Source organism: Dreissena polymorpha, chromosome 8 (assembly GCF_020536995.1).
Source record: "Dreissena polymorpha isolate Duluth1 chromosome 8, UMN_Dpol_1.0, whole genome shotgun sequence".
In the NCBI taxonomy this organism is placed as follows: domain Eukaryota; kingdom Metazoa; phylum Mollusca; class Bivalvia; order Myida; family Dreissenidae; genus Dreissena; species Dreissena polymorpha.
The window spans coordinates 9861722-9874955 of NC_068362.1; the positions used below are offsets into that span (position 1 = coordinate 9861722).

Genomic DNA, 13234 nt, shown 5'->3' on the forward strand with positions numbered 1-13234 from the left:
TTTGCTTGGAAGAGACTTTGTTGAAACGAAAAATATCATTAAAGCGGAAATTGTCGTCCCTGTGAGGACACTTTCTACAATATCTGGTGTTGCGGCAGTTTATTTTACCGAGGATATATTTATAGCAACACTGATGATGCTATTATCACCACTCAATATTTTTGTTATACGTATCATTAGAAATGACAGAGTTAGTGCATAATACAATTGTCAGTGGTTCAATCCCAGGTGGGGTTAACTTTTTTTTTCTTTCTTTAATTTCATTCTTGTTTTATACTGTAGCGCTTTAGTCCTGTTGTTTACATTTATCAATTTAAAGCATTTAAACTCAAACTTCAAAACATGCCGAAATCTGTGAACATGTATGTTATAAATGATTAAGGTCGAGTTTGATACTGTATTGTATTATGTTTGTGATTAAATATTGTTTTTTTATTAATGTCTTTTGGTAAGCTGTTGTGATCCCAGTTAAGATTGTGAACACTTTCTAATGTTTATGCATATTTTTATGACCCCCTTCGAAGAAGAGGGGGTATATTGTTTTGCACATGTCGGTCAGTCCGTCGGTCGGTCCATCCACCAGATGGTTGTCAGACGATAACTCAAGAACGCTTAGGCCTAGGTACATGAAACTTCATAGGTACATTGATCATGACTGGCAGATGACCCCTATTGATTTTCAGGTCTCTAGGTCTAAGGTCAAGGCCACAGTGACTGGAAATAGTAAAATGGTTTCCTGATGATAACTTAAGAATGCTTACACCTAGGATCATGAAACTTCACAGGTACATTGATCATGACCGGCAGATGACCCCTATTGATTTTAAGGTCACTAGGTCAAAGGTCAAGGTCACAGTGACTTGAAATAGTAAAATGGTTTCCGAATGATAACTCAAGAATGCTTACGCCTAGGATCATGAAACTTCATAGGTACATTGATCATGACTGGCCAACAACCCCTATAGATTTTCAGGTCACTAGGTCAAAGGTCAAGGTCACAGTGACTTGAAATAGTAAAATGGTTTCCGGATAATAACTCAATAATGCTTACGCCTAGGATCATGAAACTTCATAGGAACATTAATCATGACTGGCAGATGACCCTATTGATTGTCAGGTCACTAGGTCAAAGGTCAAGGTCACAGTGACAAAAAACGTATTCACACAATGGCTGCCTCTACAACTGACAGCCGCCCATATAACAGCCCTTGTTATAATACGTGTGCTCATGGACCTTGATAATTTGACCTTAACGCTGGGTTTTGCAGACCTTCAAGACATTTTTGGTCATTATTACCTCCATGTCGTTGATTCATATTTTTTTTATCTTTATGATAGACTATGGATACCTCTGTCTGTATGTGTTTAGTTGAGTAAATAGCATTCTACTGTGTGTGTGTGTGTGCCTTGTACCTCACAGCGTTTTAACATTTCCAGATATCAATCCTTATACCTTGCATATACCTTAAAGCATTGTGTTTGTTCACCAAGGTGTCTGGCTGCTGTGGGTTCGATTCCCACTGAAAAGAGTAAATCATGTAAAAATATGAATCAACGACATGGAGGTAATAATGACCAAAAATGTCTTGAAGGTCTTCAAACCCAGCACTTAAGGCCAAATTATCAAGGTCCATGAGCACACTTATTATAATAATCAGACCCACCTCAGACGCTTTAGCCTTTGGTGGTTTTTAAAAATAATGTATTTTATCTTTCATTTATTGGGTTTTGCTCATCAAAACAGTTTTCTTTTTTGTTTAATCAAGCAGTACACAAAATTATCATTCATAGGTCACCCCCTTACTTACATGTACCATCTCTTCAGAAGCCAACAACTGGTTGAACACACTCAGAAGGGTTCAAACCCACAGCATTTAGTTATTGTTGTCAAAACGTGCAATCGAAAGGTGAAATATACAATTTACTGAACATACATTGTGAGGTACAAGGCACAAACAAACAAACATACTAGAAACCCAGTACATACATATAGAGGTATCCACCAAAATGTACACTTTATGTAAGTTGGTAGTGGTGACAAACAAATCTCCACAACAATCCAATGAGAGCTGATCATTTAATACAAAACCAGCCTTACCCCTTACGCTCGCCCTTTCTTCTCTGTACTTGTAACCAGATGTGCGTTGTCTTTACCTCATGCATTGCATTCCATAGATATACAGACACGCTATTGACATTACCGCTGTTTCTGGGAATACGAGAAGTGCTGTATCACTACCATCTCAGTAAGCATATACCCTACATTTTTACATGATTTACTGTATTCACTGGGAATCAAACCCACAGCAGTCAGACACCCTGGTAAACGAACACAATGCTTTAAGGTATATGCAAGGTATGAGGATTGATATCTGAAAATGTTAAAACGCTGTGAGGTACAAGGCACACACACACACACACAGTAGAATGCTATTTACTCAACTGAACACATACAGACAATGGTATCCATAGTCCTTTTTAAAGGAAATAAAAATATGAAACAACAACATGGTGGTTATAATGACCAACAAGAGCACCGCATAGCGGGTGCCAATGCTCGGCTGCGGGTGCAGTTTTAATTTTTGTTTAGAGGAAACTTCATAGGTACATTGATCATGACTTGCAGATGACCCCTATTGATTTTGAGGTCAATAGGTCAAAGGTCAAGGTCACGGTGACCCGAAATAGTAAAATGGTTTCCGGATGATAACTCAAGAACGCATACGCCTAGGATCATGAAACTTCATGGGTAGGTTGATCATGACTCACAGATGACCCCTATTGATTTTGAGGTCACTAGGTCAAAGGTCAAGGTCATGGTGACCCGAAATAGTAAAATGGTTTCCAGATGATAACTCAAGAACGGATACGCCTAGGATCATGAAACTTCATGGGTATATTGATCATGACTCGCAGATGACCCCTATTGATTTTGAGGTCACTAAGTCAAAGGTCAAGGCCACGGTGACCCGAAATAGTAAAATGATTTTCGGATGATAATTCAAGAACGCTTATGCCTAGGATCATGAAACTTCATAGGTAGATTGATCATGACTCGCAGATGACCCCTATTGATTTTCAGGTCACTAGGTCAAAGGTCAAGGTCACAGTGACAAAAAACGTATTCACACAATGGCTGCCAGTACAAGGGACAGCCCATATGGGGGGCATGCATGTTTTACAAACAGCCCTTGTTTAATACAGGTAATGAAGGTGGTGGTGACGAAGAAGCTTGCTCTGAACCTTTAAGTTCCAACTCACTGTTAGAAAAGGACACATCTTCAAGCACATCTGGTTACAAGTACAGAGAAGAAAGGGCGAGCGTAAGGGGTAAGGCTGGTATTGTATTAAATGATCAGCTCTCATTGGATTGTTGTGACGATTTGTTTGTCACCATACCAACTTACTTAAAGTTTACATTTTGGTGAATACCTCTATATGTATGTACTGTGTTTCTAGTGTGTGTGTGTGTGTTTGTATTTTTTGACAACAATAACTAAATTCTGTGGGTTTGAACCCTACTGAGTGTGTACAACCAGTCCTTGGCCTCTGAAGAGATGGTTAGTTAGGGTTTGACTTATGAATGATAATTTTGTGAACTGCTTGATAAAAAAAAAAAAACTTTTTCGATGTTCAAAACCCAATTAATGAAATATAACATACATTATTCATAACAACCACCAAAAGGCAAAAGCGTCAGAGGTGGGTCTGATTATTATAATACATGTGCTCATAGAACATGATGATATGTCCTAATGCGCTGGCTTTGCAGACCTTCAAGGCATCTTAATCCCCTGCCATCGAGTATTGGAAGTGCTTAGGCAGATTTCATTGAAACTTGGTATGAATATATATATGGATAAGAGGATGATGCACACCAAATGGAATTGAACACCATATGTTTATAACGGAGTTATGGCCCTGTGTATCTTTAAACAATGCTTTTTTGAGTGTCAAATATAACACTTTTGTGTCCAGAAGCATATTGGCAGGGGATATCAATTCAACGAATTTGCTTGTTTGTCATTATTTCCTCCATAACGTTGTTTCACATTTGTGTTACCTTTACAATAGACTATGGATACCTCTGTTTTTTATATCTCCATCTTATTTGAATTTCATAGCAACAGTCGTGGACATTTTTATGTTAAACTATACTAATGAATAAACAATGTATTATCTATAATAATAAAATACAATGTTGCTAACTAAATAACCTTATTGATTAAATATACGTTTTCCTAACTTTTGGGTGGAAATATTCATGAATCAGAGGGGTAAGCCAAATAAAACGCGCGAAGCCAGTTGATTGGTTGAAAGCACTGATGAAATGTAACGAATGTAGATTCAACTGGCGGTTTGCCAAGCCAAATCACGCATCAGACATTCAGAAAAAATAACCCATGTCTGGACAGTTATAAAACATGGAATTAATCAAAAAATAATAAATAAAGTATAAACATACATTTTCCACCATATTTAAAGGATATTGATAACAATATTCTTTAAATTAAAGTAATTTATTTAACTTGGATGGGCGCCAATTTTGGCGTATGAATAGTCCTAGTTATCGGCTACACACGGTTTAACGATCATAGTACACGCTCAATGTTTTGAATCTTCATAACAAAACTGTCAGCCGAGAGAGCTAGACGCGATTGATAAAATTTCACTTCACTGCAAATAACTGTACTAATAAGTGCAATAAATAGCAGACAAAATGTTGAAAGAAAAAATGGGATATTTAAACTGCAGTTCAACTAACTTCAATCACCAAGAAAGGGATAAACAATGTTAGTTTAATGCACTTGCTGGTGTTCGAAATTATGTGTTTTCGCGATTATTGCTTGAATTATTTGAAACTTATGAATTTTCTTTACTTCTTTCAGACAAAGATCCGAGTGACTACATCACGAAAAACTACCATGTCGGACAGATGCTTGGCAGCGGTGGCTTTGGGACAGTCTACAGTGGAATTCGACGAAGGGATAATATGCCTGTAAGAAAAAAATACAATTTAAAAATGATAGATTTTCGCGCGAATTTCTGAATTTAATAATAATATTTATTCATTTTTAACATTCGTTGTTATTGTTGATAAATTTCTCCTATTAAAATAATTTATAAAAATATGAAGGAAAATTAATTACTGCATTTTATATCAAATAAATATTGTTTTATTTTTTTTTCAGGTTGCAATCAAGAACGTGATAAAGAAGAAAGTAACAGAATGGGGCCAGTTGAACGGGTATAATGTTCCAATGGAAATTTGTCTTTTGAAGAAAGTGTCACATATCCCTGGAGTAATAAAAATGCTAGAGTGGTTCGAAACCCGAAATGGATATATAATTGTGATGGAAAAGCCAGAATGTGTAAAAGACTTGTTTGATGTTATTACAGAAAAAGGTGCATTGGACGAAAACACTGCGAAGGACTTCTTTAGACAAATTCTCAATGCTGTGAATAACATTCACAAGAGTGGGGTAGTTAACAGAGACATTAAGGATGAGAACATTCTTGTGGACTTGAAAACAGGAGAACTTAAAATCATTGACTTTGGTTCTGGAGCATATCTCAAAGACACTGTCTACCTTACTTTTGATGGTACTAGAGTGTACAGCCCACCGGAGTGGATCCAATACCACAGATATCATGGTCCTGCTGCAACCGTGTGGTCTCTTGGCATTCTACTCTTCGACATGGTCTGCGGTGACATTCCCTTCGTGCAAGATGAGCTAATCATCAAGGCAGAGCTGGATTTCAACAGCTGCAAACACAAAGTGTCAATTGGTGAGTTGAAGAAAAAATATTTGAAAAAGATATGTTTTATAATAAGAGGAATGTATATATAATGTATATAAAATGTGGATTACAAGTCAAAATAAATGTTAAACATTTAGAAATTAGTTTTTTTTTATGTACAGTATCTATAATGTTTTCCTCCTTTTGTCTTAACAGAAGTTCAAGACCTCATCAGAAAATGCCTCAGCATTCGTCCATCCGACCGTCCATCAGTTGAGGAAATTCTGGAGCACCCCTGGTTGTGTGATTCCATGTTTATGCAAACCTCTAGTCAGAAGGAAATAAAAATTGCCCGCAACAACAGTGAAACTGACTCTTTGGCTAGTGAAATGGATTCCCTCGATGGACAGTCAATGAGCAGCCAAGTTGGCGAGAAACTATATCAGAAACACGGACATTTGACACACCTCTATTCACACATAAGCCAAAAAATGAGGGAACTTGGGCGGTTTTTAATATGCTCAAAAGCCCAAGATTTAAGCATCTATTGTTTAAATGACATACTTCGCGCTGAGAAGTTCCCGTTGGCAGTTCAATCAACCAAGGCTTTGTGCGAGTTCAATGAAGTGACAAATAGCTACAAAAATCCTTCTTTAGCCTTGAAGATAGGGCACCTGCTCAAAAAATGTGCGAAAGTGGCAAAATCTGAAGCCCTGATTATAGGTGATTTAGATCAAGGAACCAGAGCAAACAATTTCTTAACACTCTGTAATGTCGAATGGGTAGATGAAATTTCAAGCTGTGCTTTACAAACTCTTACAAAAAACAAGATGAATAAAGGCTCATTATTGCCATTATCAGAAGACATCATGCGCCTCAAAAATTTCCTGGACAAAAAAACAGAGTCTTTATTGGAAACTCTTTGTGATCATTTCAACAAAGCTGAATGGGACTTGCTGAATCAAATGACCCTGGCACAGATTGTTATGTTCAATCGTAGGCGTGGGGGCGAAACGCAAAGAATGCAAGTGGATTCTTATACTTCGCGAATGGTAAATAAAGATTGTCCACAGGAAGTTTATGAAGCTCTTAGTGCTGCAGAAAGAATCCTTGTTAATACAATGGTGCGAGTGGAAATCAGAGGGAAAATGGGGCGAACTGTTCCCGTGCTTCTGACCGAAAAGTCACAGAGTTGCCTTGAAGTTCTATTCAAATGGAGGAACGAAGCAGGTGTTGCTAAAGATAATGTTTACGTTTTTGCAAAGCCCAACTATGGCTCTTTAGAAGCACTAAGAAGCGCTGATGTCTTGAGGACTTTTTCTAAGGCAGCAGGTTTGACCAATCCAGAATTGATTACCACCACAAGACTTGGAAAACATGTAGCCACAGTTGCACAGATTTTAAGTTTAAACAAGAATGATCTGGACATTATGGCAAGCTTTTTGGGCCATGACATAACAGTTCACAGATCATTTTATCGCCTTCCTCAGGAAACCCTACAGGTGGCTAGAATGGGACGCCTTCTGACAGCATTCAACAATGGCACAGTTGGACAGTACAGCGGAAAGTCATTAGACGAAATTCCTTTGGACGAGAGTAAGTATTGTATTGTATTATATGCATTAAAATTTTGCTTGGGCCTTAAACCAATGTCCATGCCAAATTAGAGCTCTGGTTATGGCCCCACATTAGTATCATGCCAAGCCCTATAGTAATCACATAATGATGGTCCGTCCAAATGTCTGTCTGTCTGTCTGTGCTTCTATAAATCTTAATAGTCTTTTGCCTAGGACTTTAAACTTTGTGTATTTGTAGTATACCATTTGAGGAAAAGGCCTATTTGTTTTGGGGGTCAATAGGTCAAAGGTCATGTTTGAGATTGTTTCTTTCCTTGTAACTTCCTCAATATCTTTACAAAGACATATGTCACAAATCAACATGAAACTCCATAAATGGATACATCTTAATAATTGCAAAAATAACTTTAACTTTATTATTTATATCTGACTTCTTCCACTTTGTCAAATATAACTTATTGTCTTTTAGCTGAGAAAATAAGCTTGCATTAGCCCCGTTGTGTAGTTTCCTTTGTTGTTTTTTCGTTAATTTCAACAATAGATATATACTGTGGCATCATCTCATCATCATCATTTATTTTACAGCTGCAGCAGAATTAAGCAGCGACGAGGAAATGGAGGAGGAGAATGAAAACGATCTTCAAGAGAATGAAAATGATCTCCAAGAGAATGAAGGAGAAGGTATTCAGTTTTTTAGCTCATCTAAAAGTTCATGGTCACAGTTAAGGTCTTTTTACTTGTATTTGTGTCCTGGCTGTAACCTCGTTACCTGTAAGAATTTCAAATTAACTTTGTATAAATGATCATCATAGATGGACATGTGTCATGAACAAAATACAAGTCTCTTTGGCTAAGGTTAAGGTCACAATTTGGGATTCAAACTTCGTCAAATTTTCATATGAGCATATTGGTGTGTCTGGGCCATATCTTTGTTATCTTAAGTTAAATATGAAATATCTTGACACATTTGTCACCTCAATGAGATGTTGTGTCATGACCTTGGCAATTGTCTCATGTCTCAAAGTTAAAGGGGCGGTCAACCAGATTTAAGAAAAAAGAAGTTCTAAAATAGTGTGTATATATATTATGTCACCTATTTTCACGATGGATACTTTCGATTTCGAAGTTATCGCACATGGCGACTGAAAATATGAAAACTGAACAACATTGTTCAAGTAATGTAATATACCAGTCGTGATTATTTAATCAATATAAACTAATAATTGTAAAAAATACGGTATTTTAGAACTTTTCTTTTTTCGTGAAATCTGGTTGATGGCCGCTTTAAAGGCCACAGTTGGCATATAAAATCATTTCACTAATATAAGACATATTTAAGTGAAAGCCTGTTTGGGCTGTACCTATACTGAATTGATTTTGATATTATTATTACATTGAAATACGTCTCAGGACCTTTAGTTAGACCCAAAGGTGAAGGTAAGGGTTGGCAATCTTAATTTCCTATGATATAACTTGGTCATTGTTTCAACATAATGGCCAATTTGGGAAGCATCCATTAGCACAACTGATATCCTTGTTGTCCCCTACCAGTGAAACCGGAGGGGACTTATGGTTTACGCTCCGTGTGTCAGTCTGTCTGTCCGTCACACTTTACTGGATCCTGCGATAACTTTAAAAGTTCTTCATATTTTTTTCATGAAACTTTAAACATGGATAGATTGCAATATGGAGAGTATGCACATCATTTCATTTTGTTCCTACGTCAAGAATTCTGTTTGCTATGGCAACAAATAAAAAAAAATAATGTTTCACCGACAATGGTGGAGTTTCACCGGTACGGGACAATATTGATTGGCAATCTCTTGTTATAAGATAGTGTAAGAAGATTATTTTTTAAATGAAACTCTTTCAGACCCTGAATCTTCTGACACAGACCATTGTGTGCCAGTAAGACAGCCAGATGCAAAACCTGGGCCATCCACAACTGTAACCATGTCAGGTCAACCCAGTAAGTAGGCTTTGTTTCAACAACAAAACGGTATTCCTGAAAGTCACAGTATAATGTTTTTGTTTAAAATTTCGTAATGAATGTACAATTAACACAGTAATTGAAATAAGCTCACTCTACTTTGACACAATTTAACTTTGCCAAGAAGCTTCATAGGCGTTCCTAGCTTATCTTTAAATCGTTACTTCAATCTTGCTCATAACTCAAAAATCTGTAAGACATATCAAAATGAAACTTAATAAATGGATACATCTTAATGTGTGGACATTTATTACTAAAAAACTATTACTCAAAGTATCCGGTTATATTAAGCATAATTATTGTTTAGATGTCTTCAAGAGAATTGAGAAAATGTTCAAGTGATATCACTTCAGATCTTTTGTTTCAATAGAAATTCACATTCTGAATAGTTTATTGTGCAACATTTCATTTGATTAATTACAAGCAGCATTTCAAATAAAAAGATTACCTTAAATCATGGTTCATTTTCTGGAACAGTTTTGAGATGAACTTGTTTATAACTTATTATATTTCTGAGATGCTTGTTGGTGGTCATCATGGAACAGAATAGGCAATTGAATATGATTTGATTACTTTTTCAGAGAGGCTTCAGAAACTCGGTGAAGACCAGAGTCATCTTCTGAAGACGCTGTTCAAAACGAATATTGCGTTGAGAAAGGAACTTAAGCGTGAAGACTGTAAAAGAGTAATGCAAAAATATGAAATTCTACACGGATTGTCATGAAAAAAATAAAAAACACGATTCATAACTGGATTACTGCTGAAAAGCGAAAAACAAAAATGATTATATAGCTTTTTAGCCCACCTGCGCACAATGTTCTCATGGTGAGCTTTTGTGATCGCCTTTTGTCCGTTGTCCATCTTGCGGCATCAACATTTGCCTTGTTAACATTCTAGAGGTCACTATAATTGTCCAATCTTCATGAAATTTTAATTGACGACTTGTCCCAATGATATCTTGGAAAAGATTACAAATGGTTTCGGTTGGTTGAAAAACAGTAATTTACACACCATATACTCCATACTTAAATCAATATTGTAATATGCAAAGCAGCAATGCTTAAAAGAAATAATACAAAATTGGGAGGGGGCATTACCTGTATGAAAACAAGATGGTGGTATTTGTTATAAACACGTGTAAAACAGTTGGATTTTTTCTGGCCAAAGACAACTATTCATACGACCAACTTCTTAATTTTTGCATAACTCGTCATATTGATTTCCATTCAGATTTACTTCAGAAAAAATCTATTTCATATCTCTGATGCCAGAGCTATACATATGTTTATAAGGAGAGTAAATCTGAGATCCGTTTTCATTTATGATATTTGAAATGGCATGTTTAGACGAAGATTCTCTACAATTTTCTACATAAATATATATATATATTTTTTGTAAAAATGGTTTCGGTTGGTTGAAAAACAGTAATTTACACGCCATATACTCCATACTTAAATCAATATTGTACTATGCAAAGCAGCAATGCTTAAAAGAAATAATACAAAATTGGGAGGGGGCATTACTCGTATGAAAACAAGATGGTGGTATTTGTTATAAACACGTGTAAAACAGTTGGATTTTTTCTGGCTGAAGATAACTATTTATAGGACCAAATTCTTAATTTTTGCAAAGCTCGTCAAATTATTTTCCATTGTAGAATTTACTTTAGTTCGGAGTTGCGAACCGAATTGACCATGTTTTTGTTAGCAAGTAACACTGTACAACAAGGTCTATTTTTTCTCCACTCTCAATAAACATGTTTTACTTACTCTGAAATAGTTTATGAGTTACTAAATTCCTTTGAAACATTGGACCATTTTCTTTATTAATAGATCATACTTGCACAATTGTTGTTATGTTTTCTTTATGGTTAAGGCATTGTGACATGTATATTAATTTGATTTTTATGCCCCCCGATAGAGGGCATATAGTGATCGGACCGTCCGTCTGTCTGTCTGCCTTTCCGTCACACTTTGCGTTTAGGTTTCGCATTTAGGTTTCAAAAAATGCTCATAACTTCTATGTCCCTTCAGATAGCAACTTGATATTTGGCATGCATGTGTATCTCGTGGAGCTGCACATTTTGAGTGGTAAAAGGTCAAGGTCATCCTTCAATGTCAATGGTCAAATATATCACTTCAAAGCTGCGCAGAAGGGGCATTGTGTTTATGACAAACACATCTCTTGTTTCCAGATGATATTGTCTGAACTTGACATTAGTTCTATGTGTGATGATTAAAGCATTGTGTCATGTATGAAGATATTTTGCTTAAATGTTTTCATGTTGTGGTATTTACTCTTCTAAATACTTTGTGTCAAAAGAAATTAAGTCTTTGATTTTCATAATATACAATTGTAATTAGATTTTTTCCTGATGATATTGTCTAAACTTGACATTTGTTCTAGGTGGGAGGGTTAAGGCATTGTTTCATGTATGAATATATTTTGCTTAAACGTTTTCATGTTGTGGTATTGACTCTTCTATATAATTTGTGTCTGAAGAAAGTAAGTGTTTTCATAATATACATCTATAATTTGATTTTTTATACGCCCGTTTTTCAAAACGGGACGTATTATGGTTTCACCCTTGGCGGGCGGGTGGACGCCGCCGGTGGGTGGACGGGTGGTTTTCACAGCAGTTTCCGCTCTCTATTTCAAATAGTTTTCATCTGATCTTCACCAAACTTGGTCAGAAGTTGTATCTAAACAATATCTAGGTTAAGTTTGAATATGGGTCATGCCGGGTCAAAAACTAGGTCACGGGGTCACTTAGTGCATTTCAAGGATTAAGTATGGTTTCCGCTCTCTAACTGAAGAAGTTTTCATCCGATCTTCACCAAATTTGGTCAGAAAGTGTATCTAGACAATATTTAGGTCAAGTTCTTATATGGTTTATGCTGGGTCAAAAACTAGGTCACGGGATAACCAAGTGCATTTCAAGGATTTAGCATGGTGTCCGCTCTCTTAATTGAAGTAGTTTTTTGTGTGTACATGATATTTAGGTAAAGTTCAAATATGGGTCATGCCGGGTCAAAAACTAGGGCATGAGGTCACTAAGTGCATTTCAAGCATTTAGCATGGTGTCTGCTCTCTAATTGAAGTAGTTTTGATCCGATCTTCACCAAATTTGGTCAGAAGTTGTGTCTAGATGATGTCCAAAACCTTCAAAAGGGTGTATCCTATGACAGTTTGGCACTCTTGTTTCCAGATGATGTTGTCTGAACTTGACATTGTTCGAAGTGTAAATACATTTTGAAACTACTTTTTGTCATAAAAATGTTTGGGAGTATTTTTTGGAGGAATAAACTGTTTTAAATCGACGTTTCTTGTGGATTATATTTATAGATATTAATATCTTTAAACTAATATTCATGAGTTAGTCCGTACACACATTAGAATACGCATTAAAAAGCACAAAATACTGTCGAATGAAATTGAAAAAGGCCTAAATAAACAAATAGATGGTTTAGCGTAACGCAACTGACCCACGAAAAATTGCTGCGAACCAATTTTTGGGGGCCTTCCTGGATTAAATTTTGAGGCTATACACTTAAAGGCAAAATAACAAAAAAAATTGGACCGATCGACACACCTCCAAAAGTCTTTTTTGTGATACACCAAATTTGTTAATTGAATTAGGCATGATTTGATTAAAGGGATCTTTTCACGGTTTGGTAAATTGACAAAATTGAAAAAAGTTGTTTCAGATTCGCAAATTTTCGTTTTGGATATGATATTTGTGAGGAAACAGTAATACTGAACATTTACCATAGTCCAATATAGCCATTATATGTATCTTTTGACGATTTGAAAAACTATAAATTATAAAGCGTTGCAACGCGAAACAATTGAATAATTTGGAGAGTTCTGTTGTTGTCGTTTAAATTTACGAAACTACTAAGATTGCTTATATAATGTATAAAAT

At 36.0% G+C, this 13234-nt stretch overlaps 1 protein-coding gene across 1 annotated transcript in view; it reads left to right on the forward strand.

Annotated features, from left to right (window-relative positions):
• LOC127842307 (uncharacterized) overlaps positions 1 to 12629 on the forward strand; it is a 32354-nt gene extending 19725 nt beyond the window's left edge. Inside the window, exons 11-17 of the mRNA XM_052371738.1 lie at positions 3205 to 3330; positions 4890 to 4999; positions 5193 to 5790; positions 5959 to 7338; positions 7905 to 8000; positions 9193 to 9288; positions 9891 to 12629. Coding sequence (XP_052227698.1) covers positions 3205 to 3330; positions 4890 to 4999; positions 5193 to 5790; positions 5959 to 7338; positions 7905 to 8000; positions 9193 to 9288; positions 9891 to 10033 — 2549 coding nt within the window. The 3' untranslated portion in view covers positions 10034 to 12629. The remainder of the gene's footprint in view (positions 1 to 3204; positions 3331 to 4889; positions 5000 to 5192; positions 5791 to 5958; positions 7339 to 7904; positions 8001 to 9192; positions 9289 to 9890) is intronic.
• Positions 12630 to 13234: the final 605 nt, after the last annotated feature.